Source organism: Lepidochelys olivacea, assembly GCF_965140295.1.
Source record: "Lepidochelys olivacea isolate rLepOli2 genome assembly, chromosome: 3".
Lineage (NCBI taxonomy): Eukaryota > Metazoa > Chordata > Testudines > Cheloniidae > Lepidochelys > Lepidochelys olivacea.
In genome coordinates, this window is record NC_140413.1 from 171,138,410 (window position 1) to 171,155,926 (window position 17,517).

General features: G+C 36.0%; 1 protein-coding gene across 6 annotated transcripts in view; it reads left to right on the forward strand.

The window, feature by feature from the left end:
• Positions 1 to 17,517, forward strand: part of EML4 (EMAP like 4) — a 257,098-nt gene that overhangs the window by 136,256 nt on the left and 103,325 nt on the right. For all 6 annotated transcript variants that reach the window (XM_084623061.1, XM_084623062.1, XM_084623059.1 and 3 more), the window contains exon 2: positions 6,055 to 6,237. In XM_084623061.1, the coding sequence (XP_084479187.1) occupies positions 6,055 to 6,237 (183 nt within the window). The remainder of the gene's footprint in view (positions 1 to 6,054; positions 6,238 to 17,517) is intronic.

The following is a 17,517-nucleotide window of genomic DNA, read 5'->3' on the forward strand; positions in this document are numbered from 1 at the left end:
TGTTGCCCTGCCACACCCCAGCCCAAAAAAGGGCAGTGAAGAGGGTCCTCCAAGCTGCCTAGAGTGGCTGTGTGAGACACAGTCAATCAGGGCCCAGCAACCTAGTATAAGAGGAGCTGCAGGGCCAGAGGGAGTTCAGTTCCTTGTTGGAGTTGCAGGAGTGTGGATGGTGTATGGCTGAGTGATGGACCCCAGACAAGGCAGCACTGCCAGAAGCCGGGGAGAGTGAGAAGGAGACCTGAGCTGGTTGCTGGGACTCCATTAGGACAAAGCTCTAAGGTAAGGGTGAAGATGGCATGGGACCATGGGGAAGTGGCCCAGGGAATTAGAGAAGTCGTTGGACATAGTTAAAGGGACACAGCAGATTGCTACAATCTACGGGGTGCCTGGGCTGGGGCCTGGAGTAGAGGGTGGGCCTGGGTCCCCCCCACCAAGTCCCCATTAGCCACTGGGGGGGAAGTGGCCTGGACATTGAGGCACCCCAGAGAAGGATCTGAACTGTAGTGGCCTAGCTGGAGATCTGTAGCCAGGAAGCCCAAGAGGGTGAAGACATTGTCTTCAGGATGGGAGCCCTGGGGCACTGCTCTATTTTTTGAGCAGGGACAATCAGAGAGAGAGAGAGACTGGGCACACGTACTCGGCCAAGGGGGTGATCACGAGAGGTGAGTGCACCCCATTACACTGAGCTAAAAAGCACTATTTAAAACATAAATCCAAAGCATACTCTTTGGAAATCAAAATAATCAGCTGTGTGTACTCCATTCCCTGTACCCTGCTCCTGTCTTAAAAATCCTTGCCCTGGATTGAAAATGTAACTTAAATTTAAATGGGAAAATTGTAAAATCCTGAATAATAATATTCATAAAAAAAATTGAGAAATTTTAAACTGTATGGGCCAAATCCTGGCTGACTAGAAATCAATGGCAAAAAAAAAAAATCCAGTTGATTTCAATAGGACCAGAATTTTACACTAGAAGTGAAAAAGTATTTAATTGCTATGTCAGAGGAAGACTTTATATCATGAGTACCATAAGTTCTGTTGTAGCATTGGTTACACACGATATTGCATAACTGAAGAAAGCCATAAATATTTTGATCCTTTGGAAATATTTACTTCTGTTATTCTGTTAAATGACAGCCATATATTTGAATGAAATAACAGCACAGCAACTTTAGTTTATTTACACAAAGTAGACTTAGATTTGTGAAGAAAATCAATGGATGTTTGGAGGTAACTTAAGAAAACGTCATTGAACTACAATATTTAAGTGCTATTCCTGTTTGCTTTTCAAAAATTAAAATTAGTGTAGCAAAGTCAACTGACAAAATCATTGGTAGGCAGTACTTGCAAAGTTAGAAAACAGAATGTCATACAGGTTGGTGTTTTGTTTGTTTGTTGCTTCTGAATTTTGAAATGTTACACTACTGACTTCATTCTGAAATGCGTGCATTGCAGGTGGCTTCTGTAATATCTGAAAGTAGAATACTGCTTGTTCATATTTTATAGTTTAAGAGGTTTCTTTGCTTGTTTTTTCTGTTTGCCGTATGTTTGCTCTTGGTCTAGTGACCTCTAGGCCTGGGCAGCTTGAATGTGAAAAATTGCCCATTAATACTCTAACACTATCTTTAAAAAATGTATATATTTTATATATATATATATATAAATAATCAGTGCCCTAAAAATGGTATTTAGATTACAAGGAAACGTTTGTAAGGGAAGCAGAAATCTGTGAAAACAATTCATTTTGAAAACTGCTGATCTGCCAAGGAGGAAGAGCAGTATAATTTTCCAGTGTCCTAAATTTGTTGTAATGGTCTGGATAATAGCCTGTCATATTTAGTTTGAAGGCATCCTTTAGGGTAACTTGAAGTAGGTACCCAATTGTTTCAGTTTTCCAAGCACTTTTGGAAATGGGATCTCTTGGAATTTTAGTTTGTTTTTGCAGTTAAGCATTTCAGTTTTAGGTAACTCATTTTATATCTGTAATGTTTCACAATTTAACCTATAATCTATTATAATATCTGTTTCTCCTCTGGTGTGCTAAGTACTAATAAGTCATCTTCCTAGAGTGTTACTCTGGTCCTCAATATCAGCCTCAGTACTCTTGCTTTTCCTTGGAGGTTGTTCTTGCTTATTATTAAGAGTCAGATAATAAATTTAAGGCCAGACAGGTCTTTATGATTATCTAATCCGATTTCCTGCATAACATAGGCCAAAAAATCTCACCCAATAATTTCTTCGATTCCATAGCTTCTGTTAGAGCTATGGCATATCTTTTAGAAAGAGGTGCAGTCTCAATTCAAGACTTCAAGAGATGGAGAATCCATCATATCCCTAGGTAAGTTATTCTTTGCACCATTTTTTCCAGTCTAAATTTGTCTAGCTTTAGGTTCTGACCGCTGGACCTCATTATGCCCTTTTCTGCAAGATTAAAGTGCTGTCTGCTCTCAGAAATCTCTGACCCGTGTAGGGACATATAGATCATGATCAAGTCACTTCTCAACATTCTTTTGAATAAACTAAATAGATTGAGCGTCTTAGTTATCTTATGCTATTGGGTTTGCTTTCTAGATGTTGATCTTTGTGGTTAAGTCAAAGCAGGTCTGCTTTCCAAGTTCTCTTGTAAGTTTCTAATGGCAGCAAGAATTTCTCTGCAGCCATTGTTGCAGAAAACGAGAATGACTCAGTCCAGTTGCTAAATACTTTTCTTGATGATCATTTTATTTGGTATCTGGTTCCAGTTGATGTCAATACTGAAAATACAATAATTTGCATTGGCCAGTATTTCACTTAAATACCTAGTGTCTGTGTTCATCAAGGAAATAGATGAGCAGACTAAGGTATGTCTCTGCTGCCACGCAGTTTGGACTACAGAGGAATGAATAGCAGTGCGTACCAAAGTGCTGTATTGTAACTCCCCCTGTCTGGATGTTGTGAGCATGAACTAAAAGGTTCCTAGTTTACATTAATGTAGTCCTGTTTGAAGAGGGCTACGTTAATGTGAACTGGGAACCATTTAGTTTGTCCCGCAGCATCCACACAGAGGAGTTACAGCCCAGCACTTTGGTGTGAGCCACTATTCATACCCCCATGGTCTGAATTATAGGCTAGTATAGATAAGTCTTAAGTAGTGGAGCCTTGTTTGGTAATTACTATTGGATTTCACACAGTGAGCATGGTAATGTCTGGCTTTTAAAACTCTGAAACATAACTAAAAGATGTCTGTTTCTTTTTACAAATGTTTTATAGTAATCTGTAGTGTATCTGTAGGGCCTGGGGATTTACTCATTGTAAGACTTTTCACTGCTGTTTATATTTTTTTATTTTATTTTTTATTTTACTTCCGTATGAAGCACTTCAATTTGGGCTAATTGATTTGGGGGTGTATTGCGACAGGTATTATGTGATAGCTGTGGTATTTTGGTTTTGATTGCTACCAGCATAAGATGAACTTTAAAGATCCTTACAGTTATTTTACTATTCTTTCAGTATATCTTTAATTTTAATTACAATTAATGTCTTCCTTGTTTTAAGATAATATAGCTGGCTTATAGTTGCAGTTTTTGGTACGAAGTTGACAACGATCATCCCATATTTTATTTGAATTCTCATAATATCTCTATTTAGCAAAAGTATAATTGTGTTGTACTTTTTGGAATTCCAGGGAGTCCAGTGTCTTCCTCATGAGTTATAACATTTCTAAGTTTTTATTAGTTTAGAGAAGGATAACATGCACTCTTTACTTTGAGCAAAATTTTAAAATACAGCTTTTTATGTTTTGTCACTTGTTTGACATGGGGGCATTTAAAAACACTTGTTCATTCTTTGTACATTAGGGAACTTATGTTTCTTTTCTGACTAGAGTAAGACATTATGGCGCACGATCTGTTTGTGTTATGCTTCTTATTTTAGTAAATAAGCTTTCTGCAAGAAACAGAAATTTCTTATATCCACTGAAGGTGTATGGAAATAAAATGTGTAATCTTGCACTGGTGTCATTACCTTTTCCCTCCATATGTTGTAACAACCCTTTCATTCTCTCTCTCTCCCTCCCTCTCTCTCTTTTTAAGTTGTGTCTTCTAAGCATGAAGACTTAGTCTCTTACTGGTGGGTGATCTTGCAGAATACTTATGTAGCAGTTGAAGTATCCCACAGATGCCAATGACATAAGAAATATGGCTGTTCACTTTTTTCTGTATGTTTTAAGCATACATACGTTTGCCAGGATTAAAGGTGTTTTTGTTTAGAGTCTTTCAACTGCTATCCACATTACTGAACTGATTACATATATCTTACAATGCAGCTTTTTATTGATTAGTATACACCTATCATTATTAGCATATATTTTTCCTCCCATTAACTCAGGACTACAAAATGCATATTATATATACTTCTCCAAATCCCCTTGTAATTTATCTTTCTTTTAGATTTAAGTGAGTTTCCAGCCTAAAAAGCAATCTTAATTTTTCTTTTTAAAAATATATCTGACTGGCAAAAATTGATAATCAAGCCTTCATATGTTGTAAGAAGACATTTTATGCCAATATCTCTTTGGATATTCTTGCCACTGTTTCTGCCATTATATGTACATTTCACTTGTAACTTCTCTTGTTTGAATAAATCCTATGGTGATTTCTTTGTATCTCGTAAAATATCAGTATTAAGAATTACAATAAAATAGAATTTGGTGCTACTTCAATAACTACTCCCAAATGTTAAACATTTTATCAGTTTTATCAGCTTAGGGCCTGATGGTGCAAACCCTTACCACCCTTTGTTGTATTTATTTCATTGGGACTAGTCAAGGTAGGGAGTGCTTTGTCCCCCATTCTTGCAATCACTTACTTACATTGAGCTTGAGGACTACTCAGGTGTATAAGTGTTTATAGGATCAGGGCCTATGTTGGATAATAAAGGGTTTCAGGATTAGGCATTTAAAAAAAGTTGTTTCCCTGCATTGAAATTCATGAAACTAGTGGCCCAAAATTTAAAATGTGCATAACATTTCACAAACAATAATGAACTTTACTATTTGCATATTTGCTTTTACATGTGATTTGATGGTATGAATGTGCTTCATATATGTCACCCATCCAATATTAAATAAGTAAACTTTATGAACCCCAGTGACTTTACACTTTGTATTTTGTTTAAAGTATGCATAAACCCAAACTCACCAAGGATACCTTTATGAATACCTTTTCTTTGATTTGTATTTTTTACAACCCATTTGTAGTGCACACACTCCGATTTATGCTAAAAATAAAAACCTATGATGTGTTATTTTGGCTTGGCAGAAATAATGCAATGAGCTGTCAAAGGCAAAGAATATGCAGAAGCTGTAATTCCCATTTTACCACTGAAGAATAGATTTGGCCGGATTATGCCTTCAGTACTAATCTATTTCTGTGTGGCCAAACAGATTTTTGGAGCCCTTCACAGCATATTTACTTTCTGTTCTCTTCACTTCGGGCCAAATGTTATAAAGTAGTATATTTTTTTGGATCATACAGTGTGGTGATGTGAAAAAAAAAACAGTAAAAAGAAGAAAAAGTAACAAGTTAAAACATCTGATCTAGAATATTTTTGAATTGGAGTTGTCACTTCATTAAATTTGGTCTTGGTGAGTTGTGTATTTTTAAATTGATTTTTAATTATCTCATGCTTTAAAGCGAAGGATGCTGAGGATGCTTCTTTAAAAGTTGTAGTAGAATACACTTCAAAATGTTTGCATATATTTTATTTTGTATTACATTTGAAAATATAGCCTTGTCCTGTTTAGCATGTATCTTGTTCCCATTACAGTACAAGTTCAGTTTCCAAACATCCTGTGTAAGCTTCAATGTTTAAGGGCCTTAATCTTCTCCTTATGTTGGTTATGCTTATGATCCCGTACTTATCCGTTATCATCTTTATCCAAACATCTTCAGTATCCCCCAAACATTTTTGATAAACAAGATTGCACTGTATGTTTTTATAACTCTTTTCTTTTTAGTAGTTTTTGAAAAAAACAATTGAATTCCCTCCTCCTTTCTCCCCCTATCCCCAACTAGATGATAGCATCTCTGCTGCAAGCACATCCGATGTCCAAGACCGTCTTTCAGCTCTCGAACTGAGAGTGCAGCAACAAGAAGATGAAATCACTGTGCTAAAAGCAGCATTGGCTGATGTTTTGAGACGTCTTGCGATCTCTGAAGACCACGTGGCCTCTGTGAGAAAGTCAGCACCAAGTAAAGGTAATGATGCATATTGTGGATTGGAATGAATTTGACAGATTCTAGCTTTTCATATTGGAATGTTAACACTTGGAATTTTCTCATTGGATTTGTTTGCTATCTTAAGCATGAAAGCAGGTGTCAATAAATTGACTTTCAGGTATTTTTCACCAAGGTCTTTTTTGATAGGATAAAAATCTGAAAGCTGAGATTGTCTTTTTGACTTTTACCGTAGAACATCAGAGTTAAGAACACCTTGAGAGTGGAGGTTGTTCGTAACTCTGAAATGTTTGTAACTCTGAACAAAACATTATGGTTTACACAACTGAATGTTCACTAATACAGCTTTGAAATTTTACTATGTAGAAGAAAAATGCTTCTTTCCCTTTATTTTTTTATATTTACATTTAACACAGTACTGTGCTGTATTTGCCTTTTTTTTTTTTTTTTTGGTCTCTTTTGCTGCCAGATTGTGTACTTCCAGTTCCAAATGAGATGTGTGGTTGACTGGTCAGTTCGTAACTCCGAGGTTCTACTGTGTTTACATTTATATGAGATCTTCCGTGAACTCCACCTTACTCCTTGTAAAAAGACCACTTTCTACTTAGACAATAGTATACTTTACATCAGGATTGTTTAACCTGCATCCTGAGGTCTGGATGCAGACTGGTGAATCTCTAATCCCACAGCCAGGTTCTTCCTGTTAACTTCAAGGTGAGAACAAAGATGGTCAACTGAAGACTCTTACTGGAGGTTAACTAAAAAAAATGAATTCTACTTTCTGTTTATCAAGGAAAAGGCAAGATGAAGGAAATATTATAGAGGGGTGTACTTTAAAAAAAATAGAATATGTACATTTACACAGAAACTTTTCACCACCCTTATGCTCCTTGCAAATTGCCATGTGACCACTACTATCAAATGTTTGGGCTTCCATTCATTAACATTTTTACATCTACTTTCTTCATGTACTATGTATATATGTTTTATTAAAAAATTGGGATAAAAGAAAATAGACATATTTTGTGCTAATTTGCACAATATTTAAGAACTACAATAAAAAGTTAGCAGAGATGATTCAAATCCATTTTAAGGGTCTTCCAATTCTCAGAATTAGAGGAGTGAGTATAATTGTGTGTATTCCCATCAAACTGCCCCAGTTATTTGCCTTTAACTGAATTATACATCCTTGATTCTCCACTGTTACTCTAGTTTTGAAATCAGTGCTGTCACACCAATAAATTGGAGTAAGATAGTGGTGAATCAGGGCATGTGTATGTTTATTATACATACATTTTATATGTTCAAAATATGAAAGTTGAAAAATACTGATTTTTGTAATCATTTTAGATATAGAACAGCATAGAGATCTAATTATTGTAATTGTTTTTTTTTTCATGTCCCCATGCCAGATGGAAGGAAGTGTTGACACTTAATTGGCATTGACTCTGAATCCTGCTATTCTGTCTTATTTGCTAAATGGTAGACAGTCATTATCTGTGCTTATAAATTCAGCTTTCTTTATCTGACATTTATCATGCCTCATCAAGATTCAAACTTACTTGTCTAGCATTTTGAATAAACAAAGTACTAGCAAGTATTTGCAAAAAGTACAGTAAGTCTGTGTTGCAAAGTATTCATTTTTGCAGAAAAGTGATGCTTTCAAGTGTAAAATCATGGACAGAATGTACATACTTGGGGCCATAATTTTCATACTTGGATGGTTAAAGTGCCTAGTTTCTGTTTAGGCACTTACATAAGTGGCTTGATTTTGGAGGTGCTAGGTATCCATGGCCTCCACTTAAATCAGATGAAGCTGTAGGTGCCCAGCACCTCTGAAAGTCAGGGGTGAAATTCTGTGCCTATTGAAGTCAATGGTAAAACTCCCCTTAATTTCAGCGGGGTCAAGATTTCATCCCAGGTCACTTAAGGAAAAAAGGAAAGGCTTAAATTTAAATATGTGTTTTTTAACATGCAATCTTTTGGTCCTAAAACACCTGACCCAGTCCTTTTCCCATACAGAGCACCTGGTATTGTCTAGATCACAGAAATGATTGTATCTGATTTTTAGAAATTTTAGGTATATTACCTTAACTACTTACAGAAGATATGTGTCTGTACAGAGAGACACTCCATGTACTGAAAAATGTAACTCAATAGCACTGGAAAGAAAAATACAATCTCCCATGCCTCAAACAATTCCTAAAACTGTCCATATCTGTCTGACTCTTTGCATACTACCACTAAAAAAAAAATATATACAGCAAAAAGCATGTGTTAAAGAGCATTTCAGTCATTGACTTGAATGTTTTACTAAAATAAGGGAACAAACAAAAACATTATTCAAATGCTAGACTTAAAAGTTTTCAGATACACACTATTGCTCTGAGTCATGCTTATCTTTGGTTGTATATAAATAAATTAGTGGACAAATGTCCAAACTAATGAGCATCTACAAATTTCACTGTAGTCAGTGTCTGAAGTAGCTTCTCTTTACCTCTGAAAATCAGAGTTATAAATGGATTTTTGTGCCTGGATTTGAACATTTTAACCAATAGTGTTTTTTAATCAGAGTTGTTTAAATGTCTTCATATAGCTCCATTCCTCTGGTATTTAGCTTTAACAATGATTTTTACTATTGCTGATCTAAATTTCACTCATTTTAGTGGGGGAAAGAGAATACACCGTAAAAGCTTTTAACTTTGCTACTATATATCTGCATAAGTGCATATTACATAACATTTATGTATATAGTAGCATTGAAGTATTATACTATTATTAATTGTATTATTGTTTCTTATTTTTATATGTTTATGTTAACATATGTTTATATGTTATATTTTATATTTTTATTTTTCCCACAATGTGCTAGGAACTATCCATAAATATACTGAGTCACTGTCACTGCCTCAAAGAGCTCACAGTCTCTCTATTTGGAATCTTAAGTCATAATTAGTTTTTGCCACAGAATGGCAGTTTTTAATGACACAAACTTTCCTCTAATCCTGTAGATCCCCCAAGAGACATAATTGGGGAAAGCTGAGTAACATGAAGAGGGGAAACTGAAAGGAAATAAAACAAGATAGGCACTGGATCCCAAGATCTTCAGTGCTTACAGATTCACTACTTGAAAACACATTCAGTTTACTAGATCTGGGATTCAGATTTTTTTTTATGTTCAGACACATTTAACACTAAAATCCAAAGTCATTTGGAAGGTTTCTGTTTTATGCGAATACTTTGAATAGTATGCTTCCAGACTTCAAGTCAAATGAGTGCTAAAAAGGGGTGTGCGTGTGCTTGTATACATACCAACAGCTGATTTTCTCCCTTTTATAGATAGGCAGATACATTTTGGCACTACCATTGTTCCCTTTGGAATGGTCTCACTTTCAGTCTCCATTCTGTCTACCAAGACAGCAGATGGACTTTTTTCCTGGGGAAATGTCTGGGAATATTTTACTCAGTAATTGTGAAATTTTGCACAGTGTAGGGTGCCCATAACTCCAGATTTACTGCTTCTGCCCTAATTTAGCCATATACTAAGGTCTTAAGAAGGATGTATGTCCATGAACGGTCCTCTGGGCTGTGTGAATTTCACTCAATGAAAAAATCAGTAAGGCCTCTGCTACTTGCAGTTGTAACCAATTAAACCTCTTCAGTGAAAGGCTTCTGAATCTTGGTGGCTGTCTGGTAACATAGGAATACTCTAATTCTAACTTGTGCCTTGGGAGGTTGTTTACACCTGTTCATTCACAGTTACAGAAATAGTGAAAGACAGGTCGAGGTATAATTTAAAAATTGTGTTTAACTATGTATACACAATATACAATATCTAATATTAATGAATTATAACTAATTGCTGCTATTTTTATGGAGGAAATGGCCCCTTTGTGTTGAAACACCTAACAGAGCCACAAGTAAAAAGCACTGCAACTGTTGCATTAGTTTCACTATTGATGACTGGATATTTTTATCTTGATGTATAGGACATTATAGAGTGGCAGAAAAGAGATGTTTAGTGACGTATTGCCACCGGTATTTTAGACTTCAGGAATAGCTTTGGTTTGGTTTAGTTGAGCCATAAAAATTAATATTTGGAACAAACATTCCAAAATATGATTGTACACAAATAAAATATTAGTGATTTCTATTTTAAATATTTCTTTCAGTACAACAGTTGACTTATTTTCCGGTTGTGTAATAAAACGATACAAGTAAGGCCAATCTTCCCAAAACCCTCCAAAAATGTACTTTATAAAAGTCACTCAGTATCTGATCTGCTTTTGCACTGGACATTCTTTTGTACTTGCTGCTGAGACGTATCTTCCAAAACCTCTACAAATTTCCCTTAAGTAGCTCAGCAGTTGCCTTCAGAGGGGTGCTTTCCACAATGTGAAAATGAGTGTTGTGAACTGACTAAATCAGGTTGAAAGGGGCAAACGTAAATGATACTTTTTGGTATTCACACTTCTCCACCCCCATTCAAGCAGATGATATCCAAATTCGTTGAGAGAGAGAGGATCGCTAGGGCTTCTGGCAAACTGCTTCAGTATGGTTTGTTCATGCTGGATATCTCTTTGGACTGAACTAATTTTGTTTTACCTTTCTTATCCCCCTATTTCTTCTTGACTAGCATCTGAATCAGCAAAAGCTAGGACCTTTGCTAATATCCTGGTATTTGTGATATTATTCTTGTCTGTACTTTTCATCATATGCTTATTGTTGTATTGTTTCAGTGGAAACCTTCCCAATAAGTGAATAGATTTCTATAGAAATAGCACAGGGGCATCCATAAGTGAGTTAATTCGGTAGGGACTGTTTTGTCTGTCTAGTGCTCTCTCAAGAGCAGTGAGATCCACAAGGTGGGAGGTGGCAGTTGAGATGTGAGCTATATGGTGTTCATTTTTTTTGTCTTCAGTTCTTCCTATCTTATGATTGAATTAAGCCAGAGGGCAAGTTTTTAATAGTCATCCTAGGAAGGTGTAAGGTTCAGGGACTACCGTGTGAGAGAAGTATCTCCATTTGGAGAGGACAAGGATATCAGCACTTGTCTGTTAGTGGGCAACTGACAAAGCAAAAGGAAGATATTTCTGCCTCTGTATCTTCCACCAAGAAGCTCTCATAGATACAGGAAATCCTTTCAAAATGAACATGGAAGAAGGTTGTTATAATGCCTCTCTGTCTCTACACAAACTATGCACAAGTATGCAAAGCGATAGGAAAGGCTAATAAATCCAAGGAAGGTATTAAATATTATTGAAGTTATTCTAGTTCAGAGAAGAATTAGTGGTGCTGTCCTAGCCTCTGCCCATACACAAGCATCCCTGTAGGTTAACACACAGATGCTCCCTTCTGAGATAATCTTAATGCTTATGTTTTATAGCAGTTTACTTGTAGCTGGTAAACTGATCATTTCCTTTTTTATGATTATGCATTTAGATGACACTATTCCCGCCCTCATATGTGTTGAGCTACTGAACTAGGGCATGGGTGTTCAGTAATCTTGGGGGGGTGGGGGGGTTGATAGGCAGCTTCAGTAGTTCTGTAAGTGCCATCTCTTTTGTGGGAAGTTCTTTCCTTTTGACAGCCTTGAAGTGTTGGTGCCACATGCCTCTTTACTTGATTACAGCAGTTGACACTTATAGTATCTGCCAAAAAAGATTACCTGAACACTGGAGGAAAGGGAAAGCATACAGTCATTTGGTACTTGTGGTTGCCAGCAAGACAGATTCTATCACGGTTGGTGCCTGGGATGCTTTTGGGGTGTCAAAATGTATGTAACATGAGAATGCAGCTTGTAGGCAGTGTGTGTGAAGACAAGTCCATGACACACAATGGCACTAGTAAAGTAGCTCAGGGTAATCATACCAATGACGGCCAAGATGCTTCCCGTTCCAAGAAGTTGCTATCCAGTTGAAAGTATATATAATTTTTTTCTCTTATCATGCCCTCTTTTTGACTAGAGGCAAAAATGAGATTTTGCACACTTTGAATCTCCAGACAGAACATGATGCAAAAAATAGGAGAATGCAAGAACAGAAATATATAGCAACTGGCTCCTACACAAGCTCAGTTAATGGAGAGAAATAGGTTGCCACAGAGAGGGGTTGGTTGTCAGAAGATGTGTGAGAGTACAGGCCAGCGATGGAAAAGGCATATGTTACACTTTGCACAGAGGTGTCTAGGACAAGCCAGTGGCACTTTGTGTGACAATGCAAGTTTTTTCTTTAGTGGACTTTTGGTGATATGAGTCTGAAGAGTTCCTACTTGTTTTGTTTTGGTATGCAGTAGTGTGTACATACCCCAAATACACAGAAAACCTAAAGCAGAATCCTATTTCATTGCAATAATTTGAGCAGAAGATTTAAGATGTTGTTTTTCACCTGATCTTAACTCTTGTTTCATTTCAGTAATATTAAAATGAAAAGTAGGCTGGCCAAAAATGTTGGGTTTTTTTTTTTTTTAATTTAAAAATGCTGACTTTAAGGGAAAATAGTAAACTTTGTGGAAAAAAAACTTAAGATATGCTTGCACTTGAATTTTTAGTCATGATTAACACATGCTAATTAACAGAATTGTAAATTCTAGTGTAGACGCTACAGGACACGATTTACAGTTGCTGGATTAATAGGTGTTAAAACACAACTACAAATTCAAGACCTACTCTGACGGTTGGAAGTTGCTGTTAGCCATGAATTTCCATAGAGAGGAGGGTATGAGGAGGGGCATCATTTAAGCAGTCCCAGAGTTGTATCTGCCTTATCAAGGCCAACAACTGCAAGCTTGCATGTATATCACTTTACTCATGGGAGTAGTCCTGTTGAAGCCTGTGGGCTGTATGCTCATGTTACATACATTTTAACACGCTTCAAATCTTAATGACTTTCCCATGCACTGGTTATTATGTCATGTGCTCTTTTTATGTTAAGTGTCTTTCTTCTTTATTACTTCCTTTTTCATTTTTCTGTTCTCCTCTCTCCTTCCAATTTTCCATCTCCTTTAACCCCTTTTTGCTTTCTTACTCTACTCATACTTGTAATTATTTTGGTCTCTCTTCTTTTCCTCCTTCCCTTTACTTTACATTCTTTTGAAGACTAATGGGAATTAATGAACATTTAACCTTCTTTCTGAAGAGCTTATTTTTACATCTCATATGAATATCAGTTATCTAATTATTAGATATATGCACTTGCAGCTGTATTTATCAGGAAAAATAATTTAGGCTAATAGTAAAGGTGTGTTACCTCTGTGTGTGTGGTTTTAAGTGAAAAAAGCAGTGTGCCATTGTCTCAGAATATATGTATCTATCAAGTAGTCTTAAATTCATCAAACCTTTATTACAAGTCACACAAGTGACTGAAGGTCATAATAAACAAATTAGAACCATTTTGGGGAACGTAACAGGCCTGCAATTCTAAAATCCTGAGACATACATCTGGAACTAAAAGCTATCGTTTTATCACAAGACACACATTTTCAAAAGTTACTGCTGTCACTTAAATGTCATTTGCCTGCATTTCTCCTCAATTTAGCTAATAAAATCTATCTCCTTTTTTTCTGATTCTGTTGGTATGGAAGAAAGGGAGGGAAACAGATTTCAGGTTTATGGTGGTGGTCTGTCTAATCTTATCTTTCATTCACACACTTGTATACTTGACAGATTTTAATGAAAGGTCTCTTTTGAACTCAGCAGATATTATTATTCTATGAAAATTATCAGAATAGAGATGGAATTCATTATCCATGAAAGACATTTTTACTACTTTGATCTCACAGTTTGGCTTTAATCCTGGCCACCACACACTGGATCTCATTTTACATTCAGCTTGCATCCGGCTCTTGTTCCGAGCCAAAAGATAAAGCTGAGTGCTATTCAGACTGAAAAATTACAGACTGTTTATGTTAGTAATTGACATATAATGTGATATTGGCAGACATGCAATTTGAATGCTGAGAACTTCATTGTTTTAGCCTATTGAATTCCATCCTGAATTTGTGTTTTCACTGCAACTTCATTATAACACTCTCCTTTGAAATTAAGCCTGTTAAGGCTGTTATGAAAGGATATTTTTACAGTGGGAGACAGAAACTTTCTAAGGGTATTAATGTAAGTTGGAGCCTTATGATGAGTATAGATATTCACTAGCCATCATTGAAGCTCTAGGGCTGTGGACCAGGGAATTGGCTCCACTGGAATTCTGCAGCTAGAGTCAGAAACATTCTAATCCCAATCTCTGATCATGGAGAGCTAATTCATAAAGTCCAATACTCAAGGTCTGCAAATGGGTTAGGAATTAACCCCATGAGTTTTATTTTAAAATGTAAATGTATTTTCATTTTTTAGATTAGATTTTTTTTAAATTATTTGGGATCCTAATAAAAAAAAAATCCTGAGCCTCTTTTAGTTCACCTTTAAAAAAAGAACAGAAGTCCGATATTAATGAATGTCGAAGTAGAGGAGTGTAAAATATTTGTAACATTGTGCAAAGCTACTTGGAAATTGCGGAGTTTTAACATTTTCTTACAAACTGAAAATTTACCCATTTTTCCTCAAGAAATTCTAAAGTACACTTTTCTTTAGTAAAGACAGGCTAGTTTTACGGTGAAGATGCCTTCATTCTGGAATCAAACTGAAATTCACTTTTTTGATTCAAATGTCGCGATTTAAAATGGGCAAAATTTGGGAGTTACAAACTTAGCTGAAACTAAATTATACAACCTCTTTTACTGCAGCCTGTGCAACACACATAATTCCCCCCTAGAACTTGATATTTTGATGACTATTTGGAATGTGTCCAAGTATTTCTTATATCACTTCTGAATTCCTTATTTCTTTTAGAGGCTAGTTTTACAAACAATAGCTGCTCCAGTTTTACTAAAATCAGTTTTTAAATTGATTTAATTAAATTAATGCAAGTCCCTGTCTGGATTAATTTAAATCTCAAGTCAGTAAGTGTTCTGTGAATCACCCTAGCATGTTTGTGGTCATTATTAAAATAATAATTTAAAAGGAAGTCCTTTCATTTAAAAACAAGTCACCACAATCTACTGTATAGATGAGAATCAACCCTTTTACTGCTGCCAATGTCGTATGGTCAAGAGCATAGTGTAGCTAGAAAAGAGCTGGATATAATTGATCTCAGATTTTTATTCATGGATAAGGTTTTATTATTCAGCGTAAGAGCCTGAGACATTTTATCTTAGTATAGACAGTTCCTTGTAGATGTAATGTCATGAGCCCAGTATTCCCATTAGTATTCTCTCCCTGTGGAGGAGAAGGTTGTACATGTTTTCCATCTGATTATGTGCCTATATCAGATGTTTCTGATCTGAAACACTGTTTCTGTGTGCACTTTACACACAGCTTGTCCACTGAATCTTTTGTGTCTGTCAGAGAATTCAGAGTTGTTATACTTATATCTCCCATTCCCATTTCTGCATAATTGCCTCAATGGCTACCTGAGATGTACTGATCTATTACCACATACAGAAAGACAGAGAAGGGTCACCTACAGTTCAAGAGCAAATCAGGAGCTTTGACATATTGTACCTTCTTGGAGAAGATGATTTACTTAGTCATAGAAAATAAAACAAGCACATTTATATGCCAGTATTACTCAAGATATTTTTCCAGCTCATACTGGTTTATGGCTTTCCTGGTATCTGTGTTATGAAAACATGTTTGAGGTATTTTAAAAATATGTTGAATTTTGAAATTAGAATCTTTATTTAAAAAAATGAAATAAAACATGTCCACAAAAGTAGTCTGTAGAGTGTGGCTAACTGAGAAGAATTATGTTTGTTTGATTTTTTTGGGGGGGGGGGACAAGGGGCTGGGAGAGGGGAGGGGGGAAAAAAGAAAAATCAAAATGATTTGTATCACTTTCCTCATCATCGATCTCTTTCCTGTCATCTTCTACTTCTTCCCCTCTTCTACTGTGCCCAGGTTTTTTCCTGACTGCTTTTGTCCTCTTGACCTGACTTTCTGTCAGCTTTCAGTAGCACTCTGTACATTTGGAGCAGCCTGCCAATTAATGTTTCCCCATCCCCAGCCTGCTCACATTTTTGTTAAATCACACATTTTCTTGACAGACTTAACCTGTTACACACAAAAATGGTTAAAATAACATGAGTAAGGTTGCAAAGTCAAGTGCTCAAAAGTCAGGAAATGCCAGAATTAAGGTTGCTGGTGCAGCCTTAACTCAGCCTGTCTTGCATATGCTATATAATTAGGTATGGTAAATGTCAGTAAACGTCAATTTCACCATATATGGACAATCAGTGAAAAAATATATACGTTGATGATAATCAGACTTTACAGATAGGCAAAGTAAGCAAAATACTGCTTGAGAACTTTGTTTGGATTTAAGGATATCTATTTTCTATATTTTGACATCTGATGTTAGCAATTTGTGTTTTAATGGTTATAAAGCTTTAATTTTTTTTTAATCTCAATGTCTGCTGTCATTAAATAATTATACTGACCCCTTCATTGCTTGTTCCATACATCATTTCCCACAACTGTGAAAATTTAAATAGATAAAAATAAAAAAATGGTGAAAACCCATAATTTCCCCAAAATGTGAACATTTAAATTGATGAAAATAAAAAAATGCTTAAAAATAACCAATATTATCCACTGAAATTATATTTAAAATATTGAATTCTGCCAAGCCTAATTACAATGCAGTCTTTAATCTTATTAAGTATGGCTTAAAACCGACAATGTTAGATGTCCAAATCTAGGCTGGCGATGATGCAGAGTAAATGGCAAATTGATTATTTGGGACATTGGTTGATCAGTCCATAGTCTGAAGTCTGTTTCTGCAACCACAAATAGGATTATGTCTTAGTCCCCATTTATGGAGAAGGGATGTGCGGCTGCAATTCAAAGTGGACCATATTTTCCATGGAAGTGAAAAGCCATTGAGCTCTTCGGCTGAGTCCCTGATGAGCTTTTATTCAGGATGTTAGCGTCCTTCCACTTTGCTGGTCCTTGATCTTTGGGTGAAAAACCTGGAGTCTTTGAGCTTTTGTGCTGCAACCCAAAAAGATTTTTCTGGATTTGAATCCGAATGTTGGTGTATTACTTAGATCTTCTTGTACTGGGGGACCCTTGTTCCCTCAAGTTTGATGGAGCTTCTGAAGAATTCTCCGGTTATGACAAATTTGGGGTGGGTGGATATATGTCAGTATGGGAAGCCATGGTTCTGGTGTTGATTCTACTGTGGCCATAATAATCCACATAGCAAAGTTGTGATAATGTAATTAGAGACTTTCTATTCATATACTATGCTT